General features: G+C 35.3%; 1 protein-coding gene across 1 annotated transcript; it reads left to right on the top strand.

Annotated features, from left to right (window-relative positions):
• Positions 1 to 38: 38 nt before the first annotated feature.
• Positions 39 to 15,652, top strand: LOC123533247 (uncharacterized). Its single transcript, XM_053519726.1, has 7 exons — positions 39 to 762; positions 2,236 to 2,296; positions 3,366 to 3,426; positions 3,638 to 3,715; positions 6,203 to 6,292; positions 7,883 to 7,999; positions 11,789 to 15,652. The coding sequence occupies exons 1-7, from the start codon at positions 630 to 632 to the stop codon at positions 14,192 to 14,194; spliced, it is 2,946 nt and encodes a 981-aa protein (XP_053375701.1). The 5' UTR covers positions 39 to 629; the 3' UTR covers positions 14,195 to 15,652.
• Positions 15,653 to 26,127: the final 10,475 nt, after the last annotated feature.

The raw sequence follows: 26,127 nt of genomic DNA, 5'->3' as shown, positions 1-26,127 counted from the left end.
AACCAGCCGCATCAAATCGTTATTAAAACTAAATTTAGTAACAAATTCAAATATAGCTGTGTGTATTGTACGTAGTATTAACACAGGTGCTGTTTGCGAGGAGGTGGAAATAAATAATCAGTAATGTTTTAAATCGTATATCACATATTGGATATATTTATATAACTATGGCTAAATTAACACAGACATTAAAGTACACATTTTAGAGGAGGAGGTGGAAATAATCTTAATAAATTATGTTTATCGTATGTCACATACTTGAATTGGATTGTACATAGATTCATATTTAACAGCTTGAGCTTATGGAAATAGCTACCATATGATTAAAAGCGAAACAATATGATGATACAAACTTCAGTATATGTGTTTCACTTGCTCAGTAAAAGATCATCCTATAGACTTTCATGATAATTTGAAAACAACAAAACGTTATGCTAGAAATCTTTCTCCGTTTTCCAGACAAGGCAAGATTTTTAAAGTGAATATATAGAAGGATATTAAAGGTAGTGTAGGAATTTCCGTGTAACCACTTTCTTTTTGTGCATATTGCCTCCTTTCAACCAGGTCAACCAGTGGTCTCGTGCCTATTGTCTCAGGTCAGTCTGTGATCTTGTGCCTATTATCTCAGGATGAACGCCCTATCTGCAAGGAAAAAACAGATCATCAAAATTGTTGTCATGGGACCAGGCGCTTCTGGAAAAACTGTGCTGTGCAATAGGTTTGTGAAAAAGGAGTTTGTAAGCTGTCCAAGGGCAACTATCGGTAGGTATTTTCTTCTATGCATTCTTCTTCCTTATACAGTGGCAACTTTGGTACTTAATTTCTTCTTTGAATTCTTATATCCTCTAGACATAAGAAATGGCGGGGTATGTGTGTTGGCGCGACACTTGTCACTGCTAATGCTGTCAGATTTATTCCCAGCAATTTTCATCATTTGTTCAAAGGGATGTTTCCTGCTAGTAAATTACGAAATATTGATAAACAAATGTGTACAAACATTAAATCCCTAAGAAATATGCATGGGTACCCTAATTTATGTCTTTTCTTATTACTTTTTGAACCAGTTTGCCTTTATATTCTGAAACGTTTTCAAAACCTGATTGAAACAAATAGTTTTATTAGCAGAGATACGCATATGTTAATATATGCATAACCTTTTATTTCACATTTATTAAATGTAATGACATTACAAATAACTATGAGAAAATTAAGTACCAGATATGGCAATCCCTTATTAATAAATCAGAAAAGTATAGTGTGTGTGATTGGTTGTACTGTTAATTTTTATCTCAATTTGAAATAAATATTTCTCAAGTTCCAAGTTATTTATGCAGTTATGATCCTCAAAAAAATAAGTGATTTAAAACTCTGAATTGTATTAATTTGTCAGCTGGAATTAGTTTCAATGAGCATGTAATGCTACGACTTAATTTTTCATATTGACAACATGGTCACCCATCTTTACATATTATTTTTCTAAATTCACCTTAAATTTATTTTTAAATGTTACAGTAATAAAAGTTACATATATTTTTTTTGAAATAACTAGAAAATTTTCTGTATTTTTTTGTATATTTATATTTAATTAAGAGTGCGTCATTTTATATAGACCTGTATTAAAATTTTCTTAAGAAGGGGTCCATTTTCTCAAGCAAGAAATTCACAAGTTGAATACAATTAATTTCTCATATTATACTAGAAACATGGACAGCACGGGACTTTCTTGTCTAAAATGGATATTTTCATAATCATGATTGATTTAACAAGGGTATTAATTAATGTGCGCCAAAACCCATACTGCGAAGATAGATTATGCAATGTCACCTTACGTTACGTTACGTAATTTCTTCATTGCATTTATATAGGTTATACAACGGCAAATTTAGTACATAACGTCTTCTTTAAAACGTGTACAATTTTGATACGAGGTATCTTATACTACCATTTATTGCAATTTTGGTATTACACAAAAATACTACCAGCAAAATACTTGTGTGATTGGTTATCTAGTACTTTTGTATTACATCCAGATATAATCAGTATAATAATTACAACGAATTAGGCTTACAATTTAATAATTACAATTTGACTTTTAAAATTAAATGTTTGTTTATAATTTTATTTATATCACCAGAATCACTTTTGAATTTCTCTAAATGTCATCGGTATGTGCCAATGTATACATCAAAGGTTAGATTGCACCTTAGTGACCTTAATTTTTTTCTTCTTTTTCAGGAAGTGACTTTTACATTGGTACATTTGAGTTGGATGGAGAGGAATTTTCAGTTCAATTTTGGTAATTCATTTCTATCGATCTGTGCCGATGGTACTTCGTTTGCCTATATCAATTATATTGTAGACATTGCATCATCAGACCGCTCGTGTAGTGGCGTTTCATGCGTGACACAGGCAAACAAAGAAATGATTACAGGCTTTTGATACAATACATCTAGACAATGATTTTGGTATTAAGGTACCATTAATGTTCAGCGTCAAAAAGTGATTAATGTATATTTTGTCCCAATTGAAATGACGTTCTCATGGCCGTCGATGTCAATATGCAAGAATATGTTAGAAGCAGGATAAGTTTCATAATTACTTGCCTTTTTCAAATTGTCGGCTAAGCATTCTCTCAAATAAGCTTTTTAAACGCAGTAGCATTATGTACAGTGTCTACTGACAGAAGCCTTTTTATTTCTGAATGACTGGCTCTATAGGTCGTCTCTGGCTATTGTTTCTTTATAATAACTATTTCTGTTGCGTTTTAGCTCATTTGCCGCTTGATACCACTATCTTCAAAAGTCAAAGTTTTATGTTCTCTAATTTGTCGCCTATTTTCGCACCTATAACATTTTCGAAACAAAATAGAAGCATCTACATGTATAAGATATAGAAATGAAAAAAGTGAACTGCACAATTAAAAAAAAAAAACACACCTCTCAGAGATTTAAATTATATAGTGTTCAGTTATAACTTGATCTCGTCTTGTAACAGATTTTGACTACAATTTCTCAAATAAAGAGAATTTGAAACTTTTGTGCAAATACTGATTACAATTTGAAATTATCTAAGGTGGCTTTGACTTTCCATATTGCTTGAAATTATACACTGAAACATTTGGCACCAACAACAAACCTTATAGAGCTGATCTTCTGGTAAAGATTAGTAATTTTATCGAAATGAGTAACTGCCCCTGAAGCAGTAATTGACCTTGTACTCGTATTACTCACTTCATTCATATTGCCTTTGTCCATAAACAACAGAATTATGATTTCTCAATGTTTACGTTTAATAGCGTATGTTTTTGACTGATTATGTATTTAAAATATAACGAATTTCATTGTTGGTTTTTTTTGTATTTTCAGGGACACTCCTGGTCAAGAACGTTTTGAAACGTTTGACAAGGCGCTTTTTCGACGCGCAAACGTAAGCTATATTCAGTCCTTTTACGTTTTAAGTGCTTTGGTCAAATAGCTTTTTGGAAGTTTTAAAATAAAAAAAAAAACTAGTTATCCTTCCTGCTATTATTTTAAAAATCGAGCAATCACCCTTATTGTATTAGAAATGATGTCCATCATTATTTTATGTTATGAACAATGTATCAGAATTCACTAAAAGTATTTTCCGGGTATTTTAGGGTGTTGTATTTGTGTACGACGTAACAGATGAAAACAATTTCAAAGAAACTGTGCGTTGGATGGAGTACTACAGAAAGGTATGCTGTCGGGTATTTTATAAAATTTGCTTTGTACCTCCCAAATTTTATTTTTGTGGAAGCGGCACAGAGTTGCCCCTGTCCGTCAGAGTCTGTATTCTGCACATCTAAGAAAGTATTTGATCCAGTATCATTGAACTTCACTCGAATGTTATTCGGCATGTTAAGCTTTGCAACAGAAGTCATGAAACGAGTTAGAAATATTATTTAGCATGTGCGTTTGTACACCTAAGTTCTTCTTATGGAATTCACTCTCCAAGACCAGAGTTATGACCCTTTACTTCGTACAAATATGCATAAAAATACGCTTTAAGGGCAAAACAGTTAATGCCCCATGTATCACAAAATATACTTTATGTACGGTCATAAAATATTAGAGGATTGTTACATAACATGTGACGTTTTTGCACTTGATTGTCTCCTTGGAATTTCAAACAGCTAGACCAGGACTATGGTCTTTGGCTGAGTCAAGATTACACATATAGTGCTTAAACGTTTGTGTTGCATATATTTAAACATATTTCACACAGAGTCATGAAACCATATACAACAAGTGGGTTTCTTTTAAAAAAGAAACCTAGGAGAGGTCCAGTGTTGTTCCTTTTAAATTTATATCAGATACATAGATAACAATTGTTATCTAATTGTTATCTGGTTACATGTATATGATAGGTTGTGCTACAGACGAAAAACAGTTTCCCTGTTGCAGGTCACTGTGACCTATTAGCGGTCATAGTCACTGTGACCTTGACCTAATGACCTAATGACCTCAAAATCCATAAGTCATCTTCAGGTTATGATCAACCTCCGCCAATCCGAGGACTGTAAGCCCAAGCATTTCCTAGTTACTGAATTCCATTTAAAAAGGTTCAAAAGCTACCACCGCAATAATTGTACACTGAACTTGGCCCTGGTGAAAGTTGCCAAATTAGCTTCTTACCATCTTTGCGAGAACCTCACCTGACAGGCTTGTTTGTCAACGGGCCCAAGAGAATAGCTTAGAAGAAAATCCCATTCGAACGGACGTCTGCCGGAAGTGAAAAAAAATATATTCTTTTTTAAATGATTTTTTTTTTTCAGAAATTTTTTGTTAATGTGCAATTCTAAACATTTTATTTGTTCTAGTTTATTACTCAGTTTCTCGAATTGCCGCCTTGTTTTGATCACGTGATTAACATCTCCGACAATCAGAAGCTCGGAAGAACTCTTCTTATTCCTGCAGATCTTCCGAACGGGGCAAACGAACCCGCCAGTTAAACTAAAAATTCATTTAATTCAACGAAATACATTTTAACGTTATTTCAGTTCATATGCATATATTTGAATACTGCGAACAAAGAATAGTAAATATATATCTATATATTTCTTGTTAATAACTGACCCGTTTCCAACATTTGTAACAATAGTTTTACTCTAATTTTCTTTTTTTTAAACGAACAATTATTTTTGTCTTAGAAGATTTCAAAACTTACTTGTGCGCAAGCGCATTGGGCCATTTTAGACTGGCTTACCGTAATTTACGTTAGAAAGTGAAATCTTATGCCGTAAAATTAGTAGATTAGTCTAAATTCTCCTTGTTTGAAAGCAAACACTATGGAGAGGGCTTGATAGACCTCTCCAATGACACACATCTAGCTCTATTTCATATCAGAGACTTTTGCCGTATTGTTTATAATCCCTGATAATAGAAGATGGACATATTAGTTTAGCAGAACTTGAACTGGGCCTTTCATTTAGCGAAAATTCAAAATAGCTGTCAAATTTCAATTTTATTTTCTCTGAAAAAAATGAGGAACTTTATAGTGGTGTTTATTCACGTTCTATTACTTTATGTTATTCATTGAGTGAAGCGTACACAATATCTCTTATGATTTCCGCTCGGTGATTTTCGGGCATTTTCCATTGATAAAATAACAAAAAGGCTGCCATCGTAACCATGATAAAGCGGGTTGTTTTTCATATCGTATTTCGGTTGGTTGCTTAAATCAGATAAAGGTGTTGTTGTTATTTGCAATTTCATTTTTGTACAAATAATCAGCACTTAAAACCAAGTCATTGAGAAATAAAAATACAATTAAAACGTCACAAACATATAGATACAACAGCAGCAACAACAACAACAACTGTTCTTCACATAAAAATTTAATATAACTGGGAATATAAAGTTGACAGACAAGCAAATGTTTGAATACGGTGGTAGTCAGGAAGCCAAAATTGTATAAACATGTGTACACACGTTTTTGACCTGTTGTAACATATTTAACAGACATATTACTACGTTATCAAATTCAAACAGTACTAATATATATATATATCGTATTTCAACTGTATCAGTTTTGGTGTAATACATTTATAGCATCATTTGTTTAACATTGTTACTATACTTTTTGTTCAATATACATAACTGTTATGACCTTCTAGTTTATAAACGATCTGTAACTTGCTCTAGTATCAGTTATCACTTACAATTATGAATTTTGATTATAGATATTTGACGAAGATACATGTATGATAATTGTTGGAAATAAAATTGATTTGGGAGAAAAAAGAGAAGTGAGCACCCTTAGAGGTTACAAGGTGCGTATTAAAAAAAACTAACACTAATTTGTACTAATATAAATTAGAATACAGTATTATGTTTAGCAGTCAGGAATTTGTACACTATATCAAAGGCAATTAAAGGCAATGAGCTCAAGATTGTATGACAATAAAAAAAAAGATTTATACATATAACCATGGATCATTAATCTATTGATATATTTCTTGAGAAGGCTTTGGAACTTAGTTACAAACAGATTATATGTTATGGAAACACATAAAAATGAGCTGATTTTACTATTTTTGCCATTCAAAAATGTAAAGCATTAACAACGGGCTACCGGGGGTGGTTATATGGCGTTTTAATGGTCATTTAATGGTCATTACGTATGAATTCCTCCATGGTGTATTGGTAAAGAAAGTTGGAAATATTTTATTGTCAAGGTTCGATTCCCAACTCGGGGATGTCATTTTTCTTGGTTTCCCACTTTTAGGACAGTTAAGAAACAAAACCATGTTCTAATGTTCATACTATGGGTAATGTTCAATTTGATTATACCCTAAATCTTGAGTCCGGACCCTTTGAAAAATATTCGCTTACAGTCATGAGACAGTGTAGTGTCAGGAAACGGGGACACCAATGTCCTATGGACAGACATATAATATTGTTTCCCAAAGATTTGTTCTTAAACGAAATTGTTAAATTTTTAAACATAAGTTGACTAAAGATTTTTAGGCACGTTGTAATGGCTGTATTGCTGTTTCAGCGGACAACCAATATTTTAAAAGAAAGAAAATAAAAAAAACATTTTTAATATTTGAGTTACCTCCCTTTCATTTGCACAAGCAGGATGGACTGATTAAAACCTATTTTCTGAAATGGAAAACAAATACAAAACGTATCTGGATGTGTAATTTATATTAGTAGCGTAATCACAAATAACATCAGACACTTGTTTGGAATGCATACCGGTCCCCCCGCCACTTTTCCCGCTTTTGTACTGATTGTTTTCATAATAACTGGAAATAAAATAACACTTTATTGAATAATATTTCTATGGTGAATACATACATTTACTACAATAATAACCTGTTTATCTTGTCTTCGCTTTCCGGTTTAGTTTTGGTCATTTTTTTTCATCTCGTATATACCAGCATATTTCCTTTGTCTATAAATATTCGGGAAACAGTGGCTCTGAAAGCTCTTCATAAATTGAGCCGCGTCATGGGAAAACCAACATAGTGGGTTTGCGACCAGCATGGATCCAGACCAACCTGCGCATCCGCGCAGTCTGGTTAGGATCCATGCTGTTCGCTTTTAAAGCCTATTGGAATTGGAGAAGCTGTTAGCGAACAGCATGGATCCTGACCAGACTGCGGATGTTGGTTTTCTCATGGCACGGCTCATATTATATTTAAGAGATACTATCTAAAAGAACTCTGCGATGAATATCATTAATGCAAAAGCGACACAGTCGTACTCAACTCGGTAACGAGAATAAGGAAATACGCATGTTTTTTTTTTTTTTTTTTTTTTTTTTTTTTTTTTTTTCTGTTAACGATTCTTAGTTTTAAACGATTTTTGTTTCATTTTTATGCACAATTATTTTAGTTATTTATTGATTCCAGCTTGCTTCGAAATATGGAGCCAAATTCTTTGAAGTGAGTGCTAAAACTTATGCCAGTGTCCAGGAAGCAATAGATAATTTACTAAGAACTGTAGCAGCAAGGATGCTTGGAAAAAAGGTAATAGTTTCTATAAAGTTTAATAACATTTCTCAAATGTTTATTAACAGCAAATATATTCTGCGAACGAATAAAAACAACAAACGTTTTGACTCTAACTTTTGCAAAGCTGAAAATATGTTTTAACAATGTTTTTAGCTCACCTGTCACATAGTGACAGGGTGAGCTCTTCGTCAGTCGTCTGTCGTCCGTCCACAATTTCGTGTCTGCACGATACTGGTTTCATTTATGATTTTATTTTAACCAAACTTGCATAAAACTTGTATCACCATAAGATCTTGGTTCCTTTATTGAACTGGCCAGATTCCGTTATGGGTTCCAGAGTTATGGCCCCTGAAAGGGCCAGAATTAGCTATTTTGACCTTGTCTGCACAATAGCAGCTTTATTTATGATTTGAGTTTTACCAGACTTGCACACAACTTGTATCACCATAAGATCTTGGTTCCTTTCTTGAACTGGCTAGATTCTATTATGGATTCCAGAGTGATGGCCCCTGAAAGGGCCAGAATTAGCTATTTTGACCTTGTCTGCACAATAGCAGCTTCATTTATGATTTGAATTTAATCAAACTTGCACAAAACTTGTGTCACTATAAGATCTCAGTTCATTTCTTGAACCGGCCAGATCCCTTAATGGGTTTCAGAGTTATGGCCCCTGAAAGGGCCAAAATTAGCTATTTTGAACTTGTCTGCATAATAGCAGCTTCATTTATGGTTTGATTTTAACCAAACTTGCACACAACATGTATCAGCACAAGATCTTGGTTCCTTTCTTGAACTGGCCAGATTCCTTTATGGGTTCCAGAGTTATGGCCCCTGATAGGGCCAGAATTAGCTATTTTGACCTTGTCTGCACAATAGCAGCTTCATTTATGATTTGAATTCAATCAAACTTGCACAAAACTTGTGTCACCATAAGATCTTGGTTCCTTTCCTGAACTGGCCAGATCTCGTAATAGGTTCCAGCGTTATGGCCCCTTGAAAGGGCTAGAATTAGCTATTTTGACCTTGTCTGCACAATAGCAGCTTCGCTCTGTAACTCTTGGACCCCTTGAAGGATTTCAAAGAAACCTGACACAAATGTTCATCTCATCGAAACGAGGTGCAGAGCGCATGTTTCGGATGGCTTACTTCAAGGTCAAGGTCACGCTTAGAGGTCAAAGGTCATATGACTGTTTTGTGTGTATATTGCTCTGCATTTGCGTTGCATTGCAGTGCTTTTGTTTTTATTTGGCAGATCCTTCTTTTGTTCACTTACAATAATTTTTTTAATTACTTCCCTTTTACGTTACTATAAATAGCTTATTTAGTAACTTTTTTTATTATTGGCCGTAGGGAAAAACCGAGACCACTTTTCTGTGGTACAACATGGATGGTACCTCCAATTTTTAGGTGCGTTTTGACATATCTGTACCTTTAAGAAAATTTCAACTATATTTTCTCATGATTCTTTTGATTGATCTTGATTATGATTTTTTGACCTTCTTGTCCTTAAGTGCAATGATAACAGGTTAGCGATATAGCGCCATTATGGCCCTCTTGTTGTGTTTAACGTCATAGCCAATTTCCCCCTATTTTCCCATAGAACGCCACGCAAAACCTCATGAAGTCAAATTACTTAAATATGTTAAAAAGTATTGCGGTGGTATTCAAACGATTTTGTAAAACAGGTCCTGCCTTTTACACCCTTGCAGGACAAAAAGGTACACGCAACACTTGATTTGATTCTGTACAAGCACTTGCCTGTTACCCGGAAATAACAACCAGCGTCTCCACATTAGTCTGAGTTGGAGAACGAATAAAATACGCCACGCCCCCGGATTTTACTCACGACCACATGGTCCATAGCTAAGCTTGTGGACATTTTTAGCTCACGTGTCACGAAGTGACAAGGTGAGCTATTGTGACCGCTTGATGTCCGTCGTCCGTCGTGCGTCGTGCGTAGTCCGTCGTCCGTCAACTATTTCTAAAAAAATCTTCTTAAAAAACCACTGGGTAGAATTACACCAAACTTCACAGGAATGATCCTTGGGTAGCCCCCTTTCAAAATTATTCAAAGAATTGAATTCCATGCAGAACTCTGGTTGCCATGGCAACCGAAAGGAAAAACTTTAAAAATCTTCTTCTCAAAAACCAGAAGCTCTAGAGCTTAGAAATTTGACATGTAGCATTGCCTAGTGGACCTCTACCAAAGTTGTTCAAATCATGTCTCGGGGTCAAAATTGACCCCGCCCCAGGGGTCACTTGATTTTACATATTAGGAAAATCTTAAAAAATCTTCTTCTCAAAAACCAGAAGCCTAGAGCTTAGAAATTTGACATGTAGTATTGCCTAGTGGACCTCTACTAAAGTTGTTCAAATCATGACCCCGGGGTCAAAATTGACCCCGCCCTAGGGGTCACTTGATTTTGCCTAGGAAAATCTTCAAAACATTTCTAAAAATAAACCAGAAGGCCTAGAACTTAGATATTTCACATGTAGCATTGCCTAGTGGACCTCTACAAAAAATTTTCAAATCATGATCCCTGGGGTCAAAATGACCCCGCCCCAGGGGACACTTGATTTTACCTAGGAAAATCTTCAAAGAATTTCTAAAAATAAACCAGAAGGCATAGATCTTAGATATTTGACATGTAGCATTACCTAGTAGACTTCTACAAAATTTGTTCAATCATGTCCCCTGGGGTCAAAATTGACCCCGCCCCAGGGGTCACTTGATTTTACATAGAAGACTTAGAGCTTAGATATTTCACATGTAGCATTGCCTAGTGGACCTCTACAAATTTGTTTAAATCATCACACCTGGAGTCAAAATTGACCCCACCCCAGGGGTCACTTGATTTTATTTTTCTTTTTTGTTAAATTTCTTCAACTTCTTGTCCTTAAGTGCAATGATAACAGATGAGCGATATAGGGCCATTATGGCCCTCTTGTTTTAAATATGCTGTAAACCTTGTCTATAGAAAAGGAAGATTATAAAAATAAAAACTTTTGCATTCCAGTTACACATTTAAAAGCATAAAGTAAAAATGAAACAATATCTTTTTTAATGAAGGTCATATAATTGTTTAAGGTGTCCATACAGAGTTTTGAAACAACTGTAATTATACATGGTATTTCATTACTAAAGAAAAATGCATTTTTGCATATGACTATCTCATTTTGACTGACAAATCTGACTTTCATAGGTCCACTAATTCATTTTGGAAATCATTAATTGAATACTCCTCAAGAGCATTAAAGGGGCCTCTGTGACCAAGTGGTTAAGTACTCTGACTGCGAATCTTGAACCCATCACCAATGGGTTCCAAACCGCGTTTGAGGTGTAGAATTCTTTATGTAAAGAAGCCTTCCAGCTGGCTTACGGAAGGTTGGTGGTTCTACCCAGGTGCTGCGTGTGATGAAATACTTCCCGGAGGGCACTTTACGTCTTCCTGAGCCATAAAATCTTCAAGAGCCGCTATTTTGCATATATATTTTTGGTGTGAATTTAACACAACAAAAACAAAAACTCGAGAGCATTTGATTATTTCGGTTACGTTTAAACTATGAAGTTTAAATATTGGTCTCATTTATTTTACCTGGAAAATTAAAATCTGTCTGATAATAAGATAGGCACTTTGAATGCTTCCCCTGGTCCAAAAGTTAATCTTTAACCATTTGATACCGTAATGTACTGGTGTTTGTCAAAAAGGCAAATATCTTAAGTCATCCTATTGTTTTAAACATTTATCACATATTATCAGAAAACAAGTAACGATTAAATCATGTTGTTTAATCTATATCCAGGTCCCAGAAGAAATATTACACGACCCTTATGCGCTAGCTATCTATGAGAAAGCTTTGCAAGCCGGTAAAGAAAAGGATAAGTCCATTCGGATAAACATAGTCGGTAACTTCAGACAAGGTAAAACAACATTAATGAGAAGGTTGTTGGGGCAAGAAATCAGAGACATTACAAGTACAAATGGAATAGTTGTGGAACAATATAGATGCAAGGAAACTAACGATGGGACATTGCATTACACCAAAGCAGACCACATTGATACTTCGGAATATGTCCAGCGTTTAGTTTCGGTTGCTGTAAGTGATGGGCTTATAGAAGAAGAAGCGCAAGTTAAGTGTTTGTTGCAACAAACTATAACAGGCGCAGAAACCTCAAAAGAACCTATGCAAACGACTAGTGAAGATTTAGCCCAAAGTACAGTTACTAAAGCTATAATAAATAATTCATTAAGCAAAAGTGAAACAAAAGAAGGTAATCAGAAGAAATCTTCATTGTTATCAATAGAAGAAAAGGATGTGTTTGCAAAAGCTCTGAAGACTAGTCAGCCATCCTTACAAAAGGAAAAAGAGACTGTGTTTGATATTTGGGATTTTGGTGGACAGTACATTTTCTATGCAACTCATACAATCTTTCACAGCAAAAGGGCAATTTATGTTTTGGTGTTTGACTTGTCAGTTGGCTTGAACCAAATTGTCACTGAGGACCAGTTTCCAACAGAGTCGGAAAGTAGAGATATGAAATATTTCATCAATTTCTGGATGAATTCCATTCATTCGTTTGTTGGATCCGAAGATGGCTTATTACCAAAGGTTATCCTTGTAGGTACTCACAAAGACAAGCTGAAAGGAACGAAACACGAAAAAGAAATATATATCAGGAAGTACTTTGAAGAGATCAGAGAAATGTTTGATGGAACAAGTTTGTCAAACCATATTCATTTTGACGATTTTGCTGTTGATAATACTAATGCAAAAGATACGTCGGTGAAATCATTGCGTGAAACAATCATAAGAATTGGAGATGAACAGTCAGAAACTTTTGAAATACCACTGAAATGGATTCAGCTGGAGAAGTCATTACTGGAAAGGAAACACCTAAAGCTTATCTCAATAAAGTTTGTCTTGGCAATCGATTTTGAGAATGAATTTCCTTTGAGTGATAAGGAAGAAGTCAAATTATTTCTTCGTTACCATCATGCAAAAGGGTCATTTGTTTATTTTGATGAAGAGCCAATATCAGAATATGTTGTGCTCGATCCACAATATCTCATAGATGCATTTAAATGTATACTCACAAGTGAACGTTTCTGCACAAATGAACCAGAACTCCGCCCACTTTGGAGAATGCTACTCACGGAGGGAAGACTTGAAAGACAATTGATTGACCGGCAGTGGGGAAAACCTGAAGACAAATTCAAAATGTACAGAGAAAACAAAGAAATTCTATTGTCATTTCTTGTGAAACATCACATTATATCAGAAGCTGCAGCTTTTAATGAAAACACACACAAGTCAACAGGACTAGGGTGGTTTGTTGTCCCCAGTCTCTTGGCAGATCAGTCATCGAGAACAGAATTTCACAAATTTCTCAGTGGAAAGCAACAGACAGACGTTCGTTATGTGATATCGTTCGACTGTTCGTCAATTGCACCTACCATTTACCATCGCTTGGTATCAGCAGCAATAGGTAAGTGGCCTATAGCAAAAGCTGGCAAGAAAACGTTAATTTACAAAGACACCTGTGTAGTTCGGTTGAACATTGATCATGCTGGAATAGCTGAGATGAAAAATAACATGATCGAGATGACAGTAGTAAGTCTTTGTCCTTCAACAGGTATAAACGGTGAACAAGCAGACAGTTTCCGGCGATTTTCTGAAGCCGTAATTACAAATGAATTTCAGAAATTGCGGAGTGCCGAGGACATCCACACAAAACCATACACTATTTGGTTTAGATGTAATCATCAGAGTCATGGCTTAAACGGTAGTGAAAATTTAAATGCAATGAAGGAAATGGAGAATAGAAAATGTGTTCCATGTCCAGACTTAATGACCCATGATGTCAACGTTGACAAGTCGAAGGAAGAGTGGTTTCAAGACAACAGGAAAATAGTAGTTATTCCAGACAACCAGTTGACTGACATATTGCTAGGCAACATATCACAGTGCATCGGTAACAACTGGCAACTACTTGGTCTTGAACTAGGGCTAACACATGTTCAGATAGAACACATTGTCGAAGACCATCCACATAGTGCAGTCATGAGAATATACACAATGCTTCAAACCTGGTGTCGGGAAGATGAAGACAAGGCAACGCTGAGAGCTCTAGTTGAGACAGCGCACAGATGTCCGCAAGTGAGCGTTGACTGGGACAAATTGAGAAACATCCTAGACAGATTACATTAAGATATCCTCACAAGAGCTTTGATTAGCATGATTAGGGCATATTGAGAAATGTCTTAGATAAATTGCATTAAGAATACCTTACGTGAGCACTGAGTAAAACAAACTAAAAGCTATCAAAAATAATCGTAGTTAAGATGTTCTTACGTTTCAATTGGGTTGGAAATATTAAAACATCCAATAAACAGACTAAGTTAAGTCTGTACCATAGCCCTCATAAACTGAATTTAGATTACAGACGCGAGCGTTCAATGTGAAAACTGAGATACATTGTAACTGTATAAACTGAATTTACGCTATAATTGTGACAAATTATTGAAAAATTGTACGTAAGAAAGGATTACCTTTGCTTCCTGATGTTGGAAAGTGGTTGTTTCTTTCTATTTTATGCTTAGGGTGTCGAAGACCTTGAAGGAATGCAGTCCGTCTGTTCATCCATCCTACATGCAATACGTTTGGTGATGCAAATCAACCTCTTTTGGAAATAGTGTGTCATATATTGGGAAAACATTGAAATAACGATTATTATATTTACAAAAATATGATTGTTGTTAAATTTCTTAATAATTAGTATTCCTGTAGTCTGCCATCTGATATTTACTGACAGTAAAATATAAGATGTCCATTACTTAATTTTTGACTACAAACGATATGATCATCTAAAAGAGCGTGGTATATATACATCCGCTGGAAGCGTGATTGAAGTTTCAATTGTCTTTATACCAGGAATACTTAAAACACAACTTGAGGAGTTTTAGTTATTTAATTGCCATCTTTGATATATATTTATATATTTACTGCAAGTTGTACGGGTTCTTTATTAGGCGTTACTTCTGTTTTTACTAGAAGTTATGTATAGTTATTTATGATTTATCTATGAGCAGCGATTAGTGTTTTGTAATTTTGCATTGATTTTTTCGACATTAAAGTCTATGTAGAACTATACTACTCACCCCGGTTTCGGCGTTTAAGTTTAAATACTTCTGGCATTTGATTACTGGCGATCATGGAAGTTAAAGCAGACTTCGTCTTGACTGCCTCCTGATCAACCAGAAAACTATTTAGGCGTGCCCGGCTTTATTGCGCTATGGAAATCGATTAAAACATTTTCTTATTTTACGCAAAATTACTTAATTTTGGAAATCAACAGTTCCACATAAATATTAAATTGCCAGATGAGTATACAAGTCTATAACAAATCCAATCTCTGTTATTCAGAAAACGTAAAAGTTCCTATATACGCTGTGTTTAAAATGGTATGGCTGATGATTGCAATGTTGAATTTAATGCCAGATGTTTCAATGCAAACTGCAAAGAATCAGCTCTTCCTAGTTACATTGCATTTGATGTTAAACAAAAGAGAAAGCCCAGCGTTGCCTTATGAGTAGAAAGCTCTAATCATGGCTGTAATTTGACGATTGTAACCTTCTTGTAAATAATTAAATTTCATATTATTGAAAATGAATTATTATGTCTCCCCTCCCCCCCCCCCCCCCCCCCCCCCCCCAACCTCTGGGGGAGACATAGTGTTTTTGCCCTGTACGTCCGTACGTCACACTTCATTTCCGAGCAATAACTAGAGAACCATTTGATCTAGAACCAACAAACTACACAGGGTTGTAGGGCTGCTGGAGTAGACGACCCCTATTGTTTTTGGGGTCACTCCGTCAAAGGTCAAGGTCACAGGAGCCTGAACATTGAAAACCATTTCCGATCAATAACTAGAGAACCACTTGACCCAAAATGTTGAAACTTCATAGAGTGATTGGACATGAACAGTAGATGACCTCTGTCGATTTTTGGGTTACTCCGTCAAAGGTCAAGGTCACAGGGGCCTGAACTTTGAAAACCATTTCCGATCAATAACTAGAGAACCACTTGGCCCAGAATGTTGAAACTTCACAGGATGATTGTACATGCAAAGTAGCTGACCCCTGTAGATTTTGGGGTCACTCCGTTAAAGGTCAAGGTCACAGGAGCCTGAACATTGAAAACCATTTCCGGTCAGTAACTTGAGAACCACTTGACCCAGAATGTTGAAACTTCAAAGGATGATTGTACATGCAAAGTAGATGACCTCTATCGATTTTGGGGTCACTCCGTTAAAGGTCAAGGTCACAGGGGCCTGAACATTGAAAACCATTTCCGATCAGTAACTTGAGAACCATTTGACCCAGAATGTTGAAACCTAATAGGATGATTTGACATGCAGAGTAGATGACTCCTAACAATTTTGGGGTCACTCTGTTAAAGGTCAAGGTCACAGGGGCCCGAACATTGAAAACAATTTCCGGTCAGTAACTTGAGAACCACTTGACCCAGAATGATGAAACTTCATAGGATGATTGGTCATTCAGAGTAGATGACCTCTAACGATTTTGGGGTCACTCTGTTAAAGGTCAAGGTCACAGGGGCCTGAACATGTAAAACCATTTCCAATCAATAACTTGAGAACCTTTCGACCCAGAATGTTGAAACTTCACAGGATGATTGTTCATGCAGAGTAAATGACCCGTATTATTTTTGGTGTCACTCCGTTAAAGGTCAAGGACACAGGGGCCTGAACATTGATAACCAGTTCCGATCAATAACTTGAGAACCACTTGACCCAGAATGTTGAAACTTAATAGGATGATTGAACATGCAGAGTAGATGACCCCTATTGATTTCGGGGTCAGTCTATTAAAGGTCAAGGTCACAGGGGCCTGGTCATGTAAAATCATTTTTTGGAAATAACTTGAGAACCACTTGACCTAGAATGTTGAAAGTTAATAGGATGGTTGGACATGCAGAGTAGATGACCCCTATTTATTTTGAGGTCACTTGATCAAAGGTCAAGGTCACAGGAGCCTGAACAGTGACTTGAGAACCACTAGGCCAAGAGTGTTGAAATTTAGCGGGATGACTGGACATGCCAAGTAGATGATCCCCATTGCAGCCAACCATCAGTGTCTCTTTGACTTTCGCTCCTGACCCCTATTGACTTCTTGCCTATAGGACTTTGCATTGGGGGAGACGTGCGCTTTTTTACAAAAGCAATTTCTAGTTATAATGCCGTATGCACAGAAAGGGCCATGGACAGGCCAGTATATATGACAGAATGTTAGAATGCAAGGAGACACTGTTCATGAAACATGTTGGAGAACTAAGATTGAACACTGTGAGAGTTTGGCGTGGTAAATGTAGAGTGGGTTAGGGTTACCAGTAAAGAAAGTCATGAAATCAAACAATTTGAAAAATTCCTATCACAGCATCGAATAGTATATGCAGTTGTTTTGTACGATAAAAGTCAAGTAAAATATCGTTTTCAGGACACTACGTTTTTAGGCGAAAATTACCTAAACTGGACGCCTAGTAAGACATGTATCATGTGCATGTGACTGATTTATAACGTATGCATAATTAATGGCCTGAGTCTTTGACATTAGCATGATAGTGTTTAGCAGAGTGTCCCGCTACTTTTTATGTTATATTTTCGCCAATATGAGCTTAATCTATATGGGTGGAGGACGATTCCGTCTAGACTGGCTTCCGATACATCAAGAAATATTTTAGAAGTGTCCGAAGCTAAGGCGTCCGGGACATTCATTCAAACATTTATTGATTTTACAGGTCAACATTATTCGTTTTAATGAAATTCTGAGTTCCATTTACATATTATATTGGCAGTTGAATATATAAAATAGTCCCATCTCTGTTATTCAGACAGCATTCCAGGGCCTAAATATGCTATGTTTATAATAGTATAGCTGCTAATCGCGGTGTTAGGTTTAAATATAAAAAGTGTCTATTTAAAGCACATAGAATCCGCTATACGTAGATACCTTTTACTTTATTGTAAGTAAAACAGAAAGCCCAGGACAGTTGTATGAGTACGAAGCTCTCATAATCATGAGACTGCACGGATGTACATGCTGATTATGATCTACACCTGTCGAAAAGGCAGAATTAGTCGTGTTAAGCATGATAAGGGTTAAGTTTCTTTCAAAGCTTGTAAGTCTATTTTAGTTCATTTGTTTCTATTTTGTTCTTCCCGGATATGATACAAACCAAATGCCTATTTTAGCCTTGGCAATATATCATTAATTCCTTTAAGCGACATTGTATATGAACTGACTGAAAATATTACCACATCTTCATAACGTTCGATAGCGGCTACTTTCTATCTTCAATGATGGACGTAAATTTTGGCTGGATTTTTGTGTTTATTTTGTTTTTTAACAGAATTTCGATCACGTGCATCGATACGCTTTCTGGTTCTGGATTCGACAAAAAATTTGGGAAATTTAAAGTGCTGCATCCACATCCTACGATAAGGCGTTGTGCAAATGCTGCACTTGAGACGGTATATATTTTTAGATTAATTAAACAATACATAACTATTGGAAAACTGATAAACACGATTGATTGTTTGACTGAAGTATTTACCAAAATATTGCGTATAATTTTATCAGAACAAAAAATATATATTTCTATAAATGTTTCCAGTGTAAATAAGAAACGTTGAAATATTCAGGTAAACTTGTCTAGGCTGTTGGAAGAGATATTAAAATAAGAGTCTTCAGTTATATTATTTTATTTCACAGAATAAGTTTGTTGGGGCACGTGTGTCTGAGTCGACAGGCAAATGCGAGGGTTTGTCCCACTCCTGGGGTATAAACCAGACAATACAAAGTGGATATGCGTATGCAAAGAAAACTTTCGTACAAGAAATCTTTCAGCCACCGGTATTTTATTTTTCTTCCATTTCTGAACATAATAAATAGGTGCAGTATTTCAGTTTGAAAGATTAGTTGTGCAGCATGAGTACTAGGCTGTCTATATGCATATGATGTTTAGATATCCATTTTATAAGGAAATATGCAGCACTGGTCAAGAACTGTTTCGGTTTCAAGGTTACTCTGATCCATATCTGATTTTAAATGAAAAAAAAAAGCCCACATTGCTCTAGCTAAAAATATCAAGTGTTTTCAAATCAAAATCAGTTGTTTATGATCGCGCCATTGCATAAATTAGATAATACCCTAGTGTAATAAAGCGTTGACGTCAACGTCGTTTAAAGTATCGGAGACGTTGGTCAAATTGACTTGTTTATAATAGTTATAGAAAGTACATTTTGTTTGTATTTTTCGGCAGGGGAAAACCTAACATATTAGATTTGTGACACGTTCCGCACTTAATTTATTAAACTCGTTGAATAAAATTGATAAATTGGTTTATTATTTTATTCAACTCGTTTAATAAATTCAATATCAAAAGTCACTCATTTGATATCCTCTGTATATTATAATGGCAATCAAGGACAGCCGCATTTAAAGAAGGTAGACACTTCATTCAGGGTCCTGTCAGTACATTATTTTCCAATGATGACCATCAACATTTGCTTTGACTTTTCTCTGTAATGCTTACAACCATTTTTGTTTTACTTACACTGCTTTCGTACAATTTATCTTTATGAAAAAGATAATTAAGTTTACTTTGTCTTGGCTAAAATCTTGTGATACACGTAAAACGGCTGCAGGTTTATTTCATTAAAATTTAATATGTCTTTAAATTCCACCATATGAGATCGTATATAACTAAATTTTAAGATCAGACAATCATCTTCACTAGTGGGCTGGATTATACCTGGGATATTTGATGAAGGTGCGCAGGTAGATGTGGACATCACAATGCCGTCAGCAAATAGGACGTAAGTATTCTTTTGATGTTTCGTTACCGTAAGGGGCCTCCATGGCCTCACTCCGGGCATTGAATTCTTCATGTCAGAATGCCATCCAGCTGGCTTACGGAAGGTCGGTGGTTCTATCCAGGTGTCCGCTCGTGATGAAATAATGCACGGAGGGGCACCTGGGATCTTCCTCCACCATCAAAGCTGGAAAAGTCGCCATATGACCTATAATTGTGTCAGTGCGACGTTAAACCAAACAAAATAAATAAATAAAACATTTACTTTCACAATTCCAGGTTTTAGAACAAAACAGTGCTAAATGCTTTTTCATTTATTTGTACATAGAACACTTTCGCTTTCATCCCTCGAATGAATATCAATGCACACTTAAGTCGCCAGTAAATTAGTAATTCACTGATACCAACACATCGGCTACGGCAAACAAAGAAGTCAGAACTGTAAACAAATTCTGCTCAAGCCAATGGGTGTGAGAGTTGTGTACACTTGATGTCCGTTCACCGACCATGGTAATGTATTTAGTTTGTTTGCGTCACATGCTCCCAAAGAATCTTACTATCAATCTGATATTTAATTGACAGCATTTGAACCCTTACCCTGCTAAATTTCTATAATGAACTTGTCCATCTTTCAACTTGAACAGTACCATTAACTGTTAAAAGGGATGCTTACCAAAAATAAAATGACTGAATGGCGAACAGTGTAGATCTTGATCAGACTGCACGGATGTGCAGGCTGATCATGATCTACACTGGTCACAATGGCAGAATCAACAAGTCAAATATAATCATTATGGTTTTGTCATGTTATTTTCAGTCGCTATGAATGAGAAGAACGAATCGTTCATGTATTTCAGTCAGACTGAATAACACAGTTTTTGACAATATTATCTTAAACACGTTTTGCTGACTCCCGATATCTGTTTCAATAGGAAATATATATCATATAGCAGCAGCTTGTATGAACAACTTCAAACGTCGCAATACATTCAATTCCATCAACCTTTCAATAATACTGCCTCATCCGCAAATAAATTACAGTCTGTGACAGTAATATAACATAATCACATAATCAATTTTCAGAATAATCATGCCTTTGCTTTCACGTTTCATCAGACATCATCATCAGCAGCGACAAGGGGCCAGTAAGGCATGTTATGCATCCATCTAGATAACTGTTCAGATGTACTATCATCAATATTCATATGTATGAAATTAACTCGTTACGGTAAATTCATTCTAAAATGAAGGTCTGTGTATCAGCTACACTTAGTTTGTGGTACAATTTTGGATCAGTTATCTTCAAAAATGAATAATAAATCATGACGGCAATGTCATAAAATCGTGTGGACGTTGCCTGAAAATAACGGTTGTCACGGCAATAGTGACATCATATACAGTTTGAAAGCGTATTTTCTTTGAAACATTTTTAAGCCTGTTTAGTTTGTTTACCGAACAATCTAGTAAATATTGTAAGTCTTACTGGCCAGTACATATTACACTCCTGAAATTAATTTCAACATCCTCAGAAAACTGTTCAAAGTTTTGCACAGGCACCGTCGAACGTAAGTTATCATCCAAGAGCGTATGGCAGGCTGCATCAAAGACACCCAGAACTTCAGCCAACTATAGAAAGCTGTACAACAGTAACAGAAACGGGCACCACATATCAGCAATAATGAGCCCCTAGGATATGTATGCATTCGTTAGAAGAAAGAAATGACACAGGCAAAGCATTCGTTAAAATGTAGCAACATCTTTCTCTGAAACACTGACACTACGGCATTAACGTTAACTTGTTAAAACATCGTTCATATTGCACGTAGACGAACTCAGTTGAAAAGTGTTTGTTGATGTACAAAAGAATTCGGAACTTCCATATCCTCCGCATTACAAGATGAGATTGAAGTATGCAGCAATGGAAGTAGCAGGTGTTTTACAACTATTAAAAGTGCGAGACTACTAAACGGAAACCTAATTTGGCACATACATTTCTAAAACATCCTTTGGTGCCTCCTAGCCTTGTAATACACGTATCAATACAGTCGACAGCAAGAAATGAACTACCATTTCGGCACAAGGCTGACAGTAGACTTGGCTTGCTAAGATAAGTCTGCAAACTGCAGAAGCCAAACCAAAGTTCAGTGTTATACTGACCAAGTACGACCCATCCTGAAAATTAACACCCTCAAACTAGCTACAAAGCTTATCACCCAGAGGCGGTATAACGCCGGGACTACATGACTACTAACAGCTCTAGCTGAAATAATCATCAGCTTGAAGCGATATAACGCCTGGACTAAATGACCACCATCAGCACTACCAGAAATATTAATCAACCAGAAGAGAAGCGGTATCATGTTGGGAGTACAAGACCACTAACATCACCAGCAAATTATTGAGGACCTTAGAACAGCCCCTCCATTATAGAAAGGCCATCAACTGTTACTGCAACTTGCGTGCATCCGTCAGCCTTTTCTACTCGAGTTCATACTTTCCGTTACAGGATTCCATTCTGAAGAACTGCAGATACAAATTGCAGATTCGATATTGCAAATGCATTGAGGCCTTGAGGTTTTAAAAACTGACAGATGTGATCATTATTTAATGCTTTTTATGTTCTTGTGAATGTTGATGATTTTGGCACAGAGATACACAGAGACAGATATACCGCCACAGAGATACACGTATCTCCGGGAGAAAAGCCTTAATTTCCATGTTCGATTGCTCAGTTTAACAGAAAAGGACAGTATATAAATTGAAATTTAAGCATTACCTACATCAAATGTCTGCACAACATGTTAATGAATGGTATGCAAAAGAAAATGATTTTCGAGTGCATATACAGGAGTGTGTAACGCTATTTATACAGGAACATTTAGCCTCCGTTAAGGTACTTTATTATTACTAATTATCAAGCTATTTATCAGCTGCATGCAAAAATGTCAGAATAGCTTTTTAACTACACTGTTGGAAAAAGTAACATTGCATCATGTTACCTGTCCTAAGGTACTTTGTGAATTTGTATCCACAACTTTAAAGATACGTTTTATTTGACCGTGATATATTTATGCCAGGGTGTGTATTAGATAGAACATAAATGTGCTAATTAGATACTGCAGAATATAGAATATACAATATATGAGCTAAATATGTGTTTATGTTTTAGATTCTCTGTCAGTCTGTGTAACACAATGGAAACATTTACAGGATGGGACGGTCATCTATGTATCCATGTCAGGTAAATAACTCTCAAACCCTCATTTTAACTTTCGAACAATACTTGTACTGCTCAAGTGAAACCAGTGCTGCCGTTACAAGCATGGTACCTATTCACTGTTTTGTTAAAGTAAAGTTCCGTTCATGAAGGATGTACATGTTGTCCTTTTTATAACATGTCATGATCAGGTTCAGTTATTATTTTGCTTAGCCGTTTCCAATGCTTCAATAGACCTATAGTCCATTCTTACTGGTTTAATTAAATTGCAGAGCCCGTCCAATATTTTGGAAGCATTCTTCAGTTGCATTCATAGCTGAAATTATATAACCCTGTATTTGGAAAAATATTAAATTTTGATCTAACGGGTTCCATTTCGTTTTTCAATACATGCAAATGTACAGAATTACTAGTAAATATACGCAACGAATATTATATGGAAATACCTGTTGTTTTCTCTTTTAGCAATCATATTTTTTGTTAATGTTTTTATTCACAGCTTATGTTGCAAACAAAATAAAAAAAAGTACGAACACTCAAAGGGCAAATCAAATCTGGTCGTAAGCATCTCATAATTCAAGGGAGACAACTTGGAAGTATTTCAGTACAGTTTAAGTTTTACTTTATAACAATAACATTGTATGCATTGTTTCTTGGAACATTGTATCTTACTGTGTACTTCATTTTAATACACAGAATTGTTTTAATTTCGTTAGCCTTTTTGACAAATTTAGCCTATAAAGAACCAATTCAACATAACAAACAATAAATACGATAAACCGACATAAAAGATTAATGACGAGGTAAAAATAAAAAATATGAAAAAAAACCAGGTTTCTTCTTTAGTGTTTTGAAAGGAATCAAGTAATCGCTAATGTCATGCAAACCTTAACAAACAGGAAGGCCATGATGGCCCTTTATTGTTCACCCGAGTTCTACAGCCCAGACAAGAATAAAAGCAAACACTTATGGATCTCCAGAGAAGCATTTCCTGTACGTAAAAAGGACCTGTTTTACAGCTGTAAAACGTCTGTAAAAGACCTGTATTTTGAAATTACAACTGTAAAAGACCTGTAAGTGGAAAAATTATCAGAAATACAGTTGAAATTTTCAGGTGTAAAATATGAAGGTCTCAATTTACAGCTGTAAAAAGTTACTGTTGAAAGTTACAGCTGTAAAATGGTCATGTCTCAAAATTACAGCTGTAACATTTTTGGAGGGAAACATGAGTATTGTCAGCCATCTTTAATGCATTTTGGCGGGATGTAACTGAAATTCACACAGACATCACATCTTGTAAGATTTTGGAATTTAAAACGGTATAGAGTAAGTACAGATGTTTAATTGACTATTATAGTTGTAAAAGGACATGTATAAGTACATACATTAACAATTTACTCTATACTTGAAGTCCATAAGTTTAAAAGAAATAATTACAGGATTGTAATATGTTTTCATGACTGACAAAGAAAATTTTATTAACAAGATCTGCATATGTCCTACTCTGTATCCTACTCTTGAATTTTGCTGTTGCTATAATGTAATCTTACCAAATATACTTTACGTACTAGATCATTTATTTTGCCATTTTCATAGTAATTGCTACCTTATCTAGAGCATTGCAATTCATCCTAAATCTTTTTGCACCTCTACTTTCGTCCCTTAAAATAATGCTCTCTTTTTCAACACCTATAATATTTTTACAGCTGTAACTTTTGGGCATTTTTACAGCTGTAACTTTTTTCATTTTAACAGCTGTAACTTTTTTTACAGGTGTAGTTCATTTGCATATCTCGAACTGTGTTATTTTGAACAAAAATACAGGTCTTTTACAGCTGTAAAATTTCGTACAGGTTTGATTTATTTATTTTGAAATTAGGTTAGCTTTTTAATAGAAGATTTTTTTTAAAAACTTACACTGGAGGCATAGAGGGGAAACAAACACCCGCCAAAAAGCAATGTTGATTTTTTAAAACATAAAATAGGACACTTGGTTTATGGGATGGAAGTATAATACTTTAAACAATCTTAGTAAAGGGTTACAAAAAGAACATTAGCATGACATTATTTCAGAATTGGTTTCTGATAATGTATGTTTAGTACTGTTATATGGTTACACACAATACTGAAATGGCATTCTTGACGTGTCAGGGATGATTAGTAGATATGGATTTCTCTTTAAATTCTTACCTTAGCAACGAAGGGAAAAAAAAATAGTTTACATGATAATTATACTGAACAAAACAGTCACCAAAGTTTATTTTAGCAATAGCTTAAGAATAAATATTATTGATCATATTTTCTTATAATAGAGTATACGCATAGAAAATTTTGTGTTTGATATTATTTAAAAAGTTTAACAAAATCAAACAATGATATCATATAAATTTTTCAACCCATCTTGAAAAGACTCAAAAGCACGCTAACATGTGTATAAATTACAAACCAGTGATACCCTATATGAGGGAGAAAATGACAACAAACTCAAAACAACTTTATTGTCGTGTTTTATCGGAAAAGAACATTAACGATATATGTAAAAACACATTTATATGTATTTTTGTGACTTTTAAAAATGGGATGTGGCGGTAAAATAATACAAATTATTTTATTTATAAATAATTTCTTTTATTTTTCTTGGAAAACCCGTTTCTGATGCGTTGCTATGCATTTGGTTATCCTCAGGACGTATCGTTAGGCGAACGTCTGGTTCCAATCAAGCATACTATACTTTATCGTCTAACACCACTTAGCCGGGAACCAACCTAAAGTCATATAAATATCATGAAATCCGTGCAACTGCCACTTGGTTCAATACCGTTTAGCTGAACTCAACTAATTTAGCTAACGAACTCAGACTTCGTTTTCCCTCCCTCCCACCCGATTTTTACACATATTGTCAGTTATTTTGTGCCTCATTGTCTTGTGCTGCTGTGTTTTGCTTTATAATTTCAGTTCCTGACTCTTATCAGAGCTGCACATGCTTAACCGTTAAAGCCAAGGAAGCTGCCAGAAGAGAACAATGCAACCG

This window comes from Mercenaria mercenaria, chromosome 12 (assembly GCF_021730395.1).
Source record: "Mercenaria mercenaria strain notata chromosome 12, MADL_Memer_1, whole genome shotgun sequence".
NCBI classification, from domain to species: Eukaryota; Metazoa; Mollusca; class Bivalvia; order Venerida; family Veneridae; genus Mercenaria; species Mercenaria mercenaria.
The sequence above is the reverse complement of the archived record's forward strand: the minus strand, read 5'-3'. Positions and strand labels throughout refer to the sequence as shown.

Excerpts from the sequence above, each read along its gene's own strand:
- LOC123533247 (XM_053519726.1), top strand. The coding sequence starts at position 630 with ATGAACGCCCTATCTGCAAGGAAAAAACAGATCATCAAAATTGTTGTC. Across the intron at positions 763-2,235 it reads CTGTCCAAGGGCAACTATCG|GAAGTGACTTTTACATTGGT; the intron begins GTAGGTATTTTC and ends CTTCTTTTTCAG. Across the intron at positions 2,297-3,365 it reads GAATTTTCAGTTCAATTTTG|GGACACTCCTGGTCAAGAAC; the intron begins GTAATTCATTTC and ends TTGTATTTTCAG.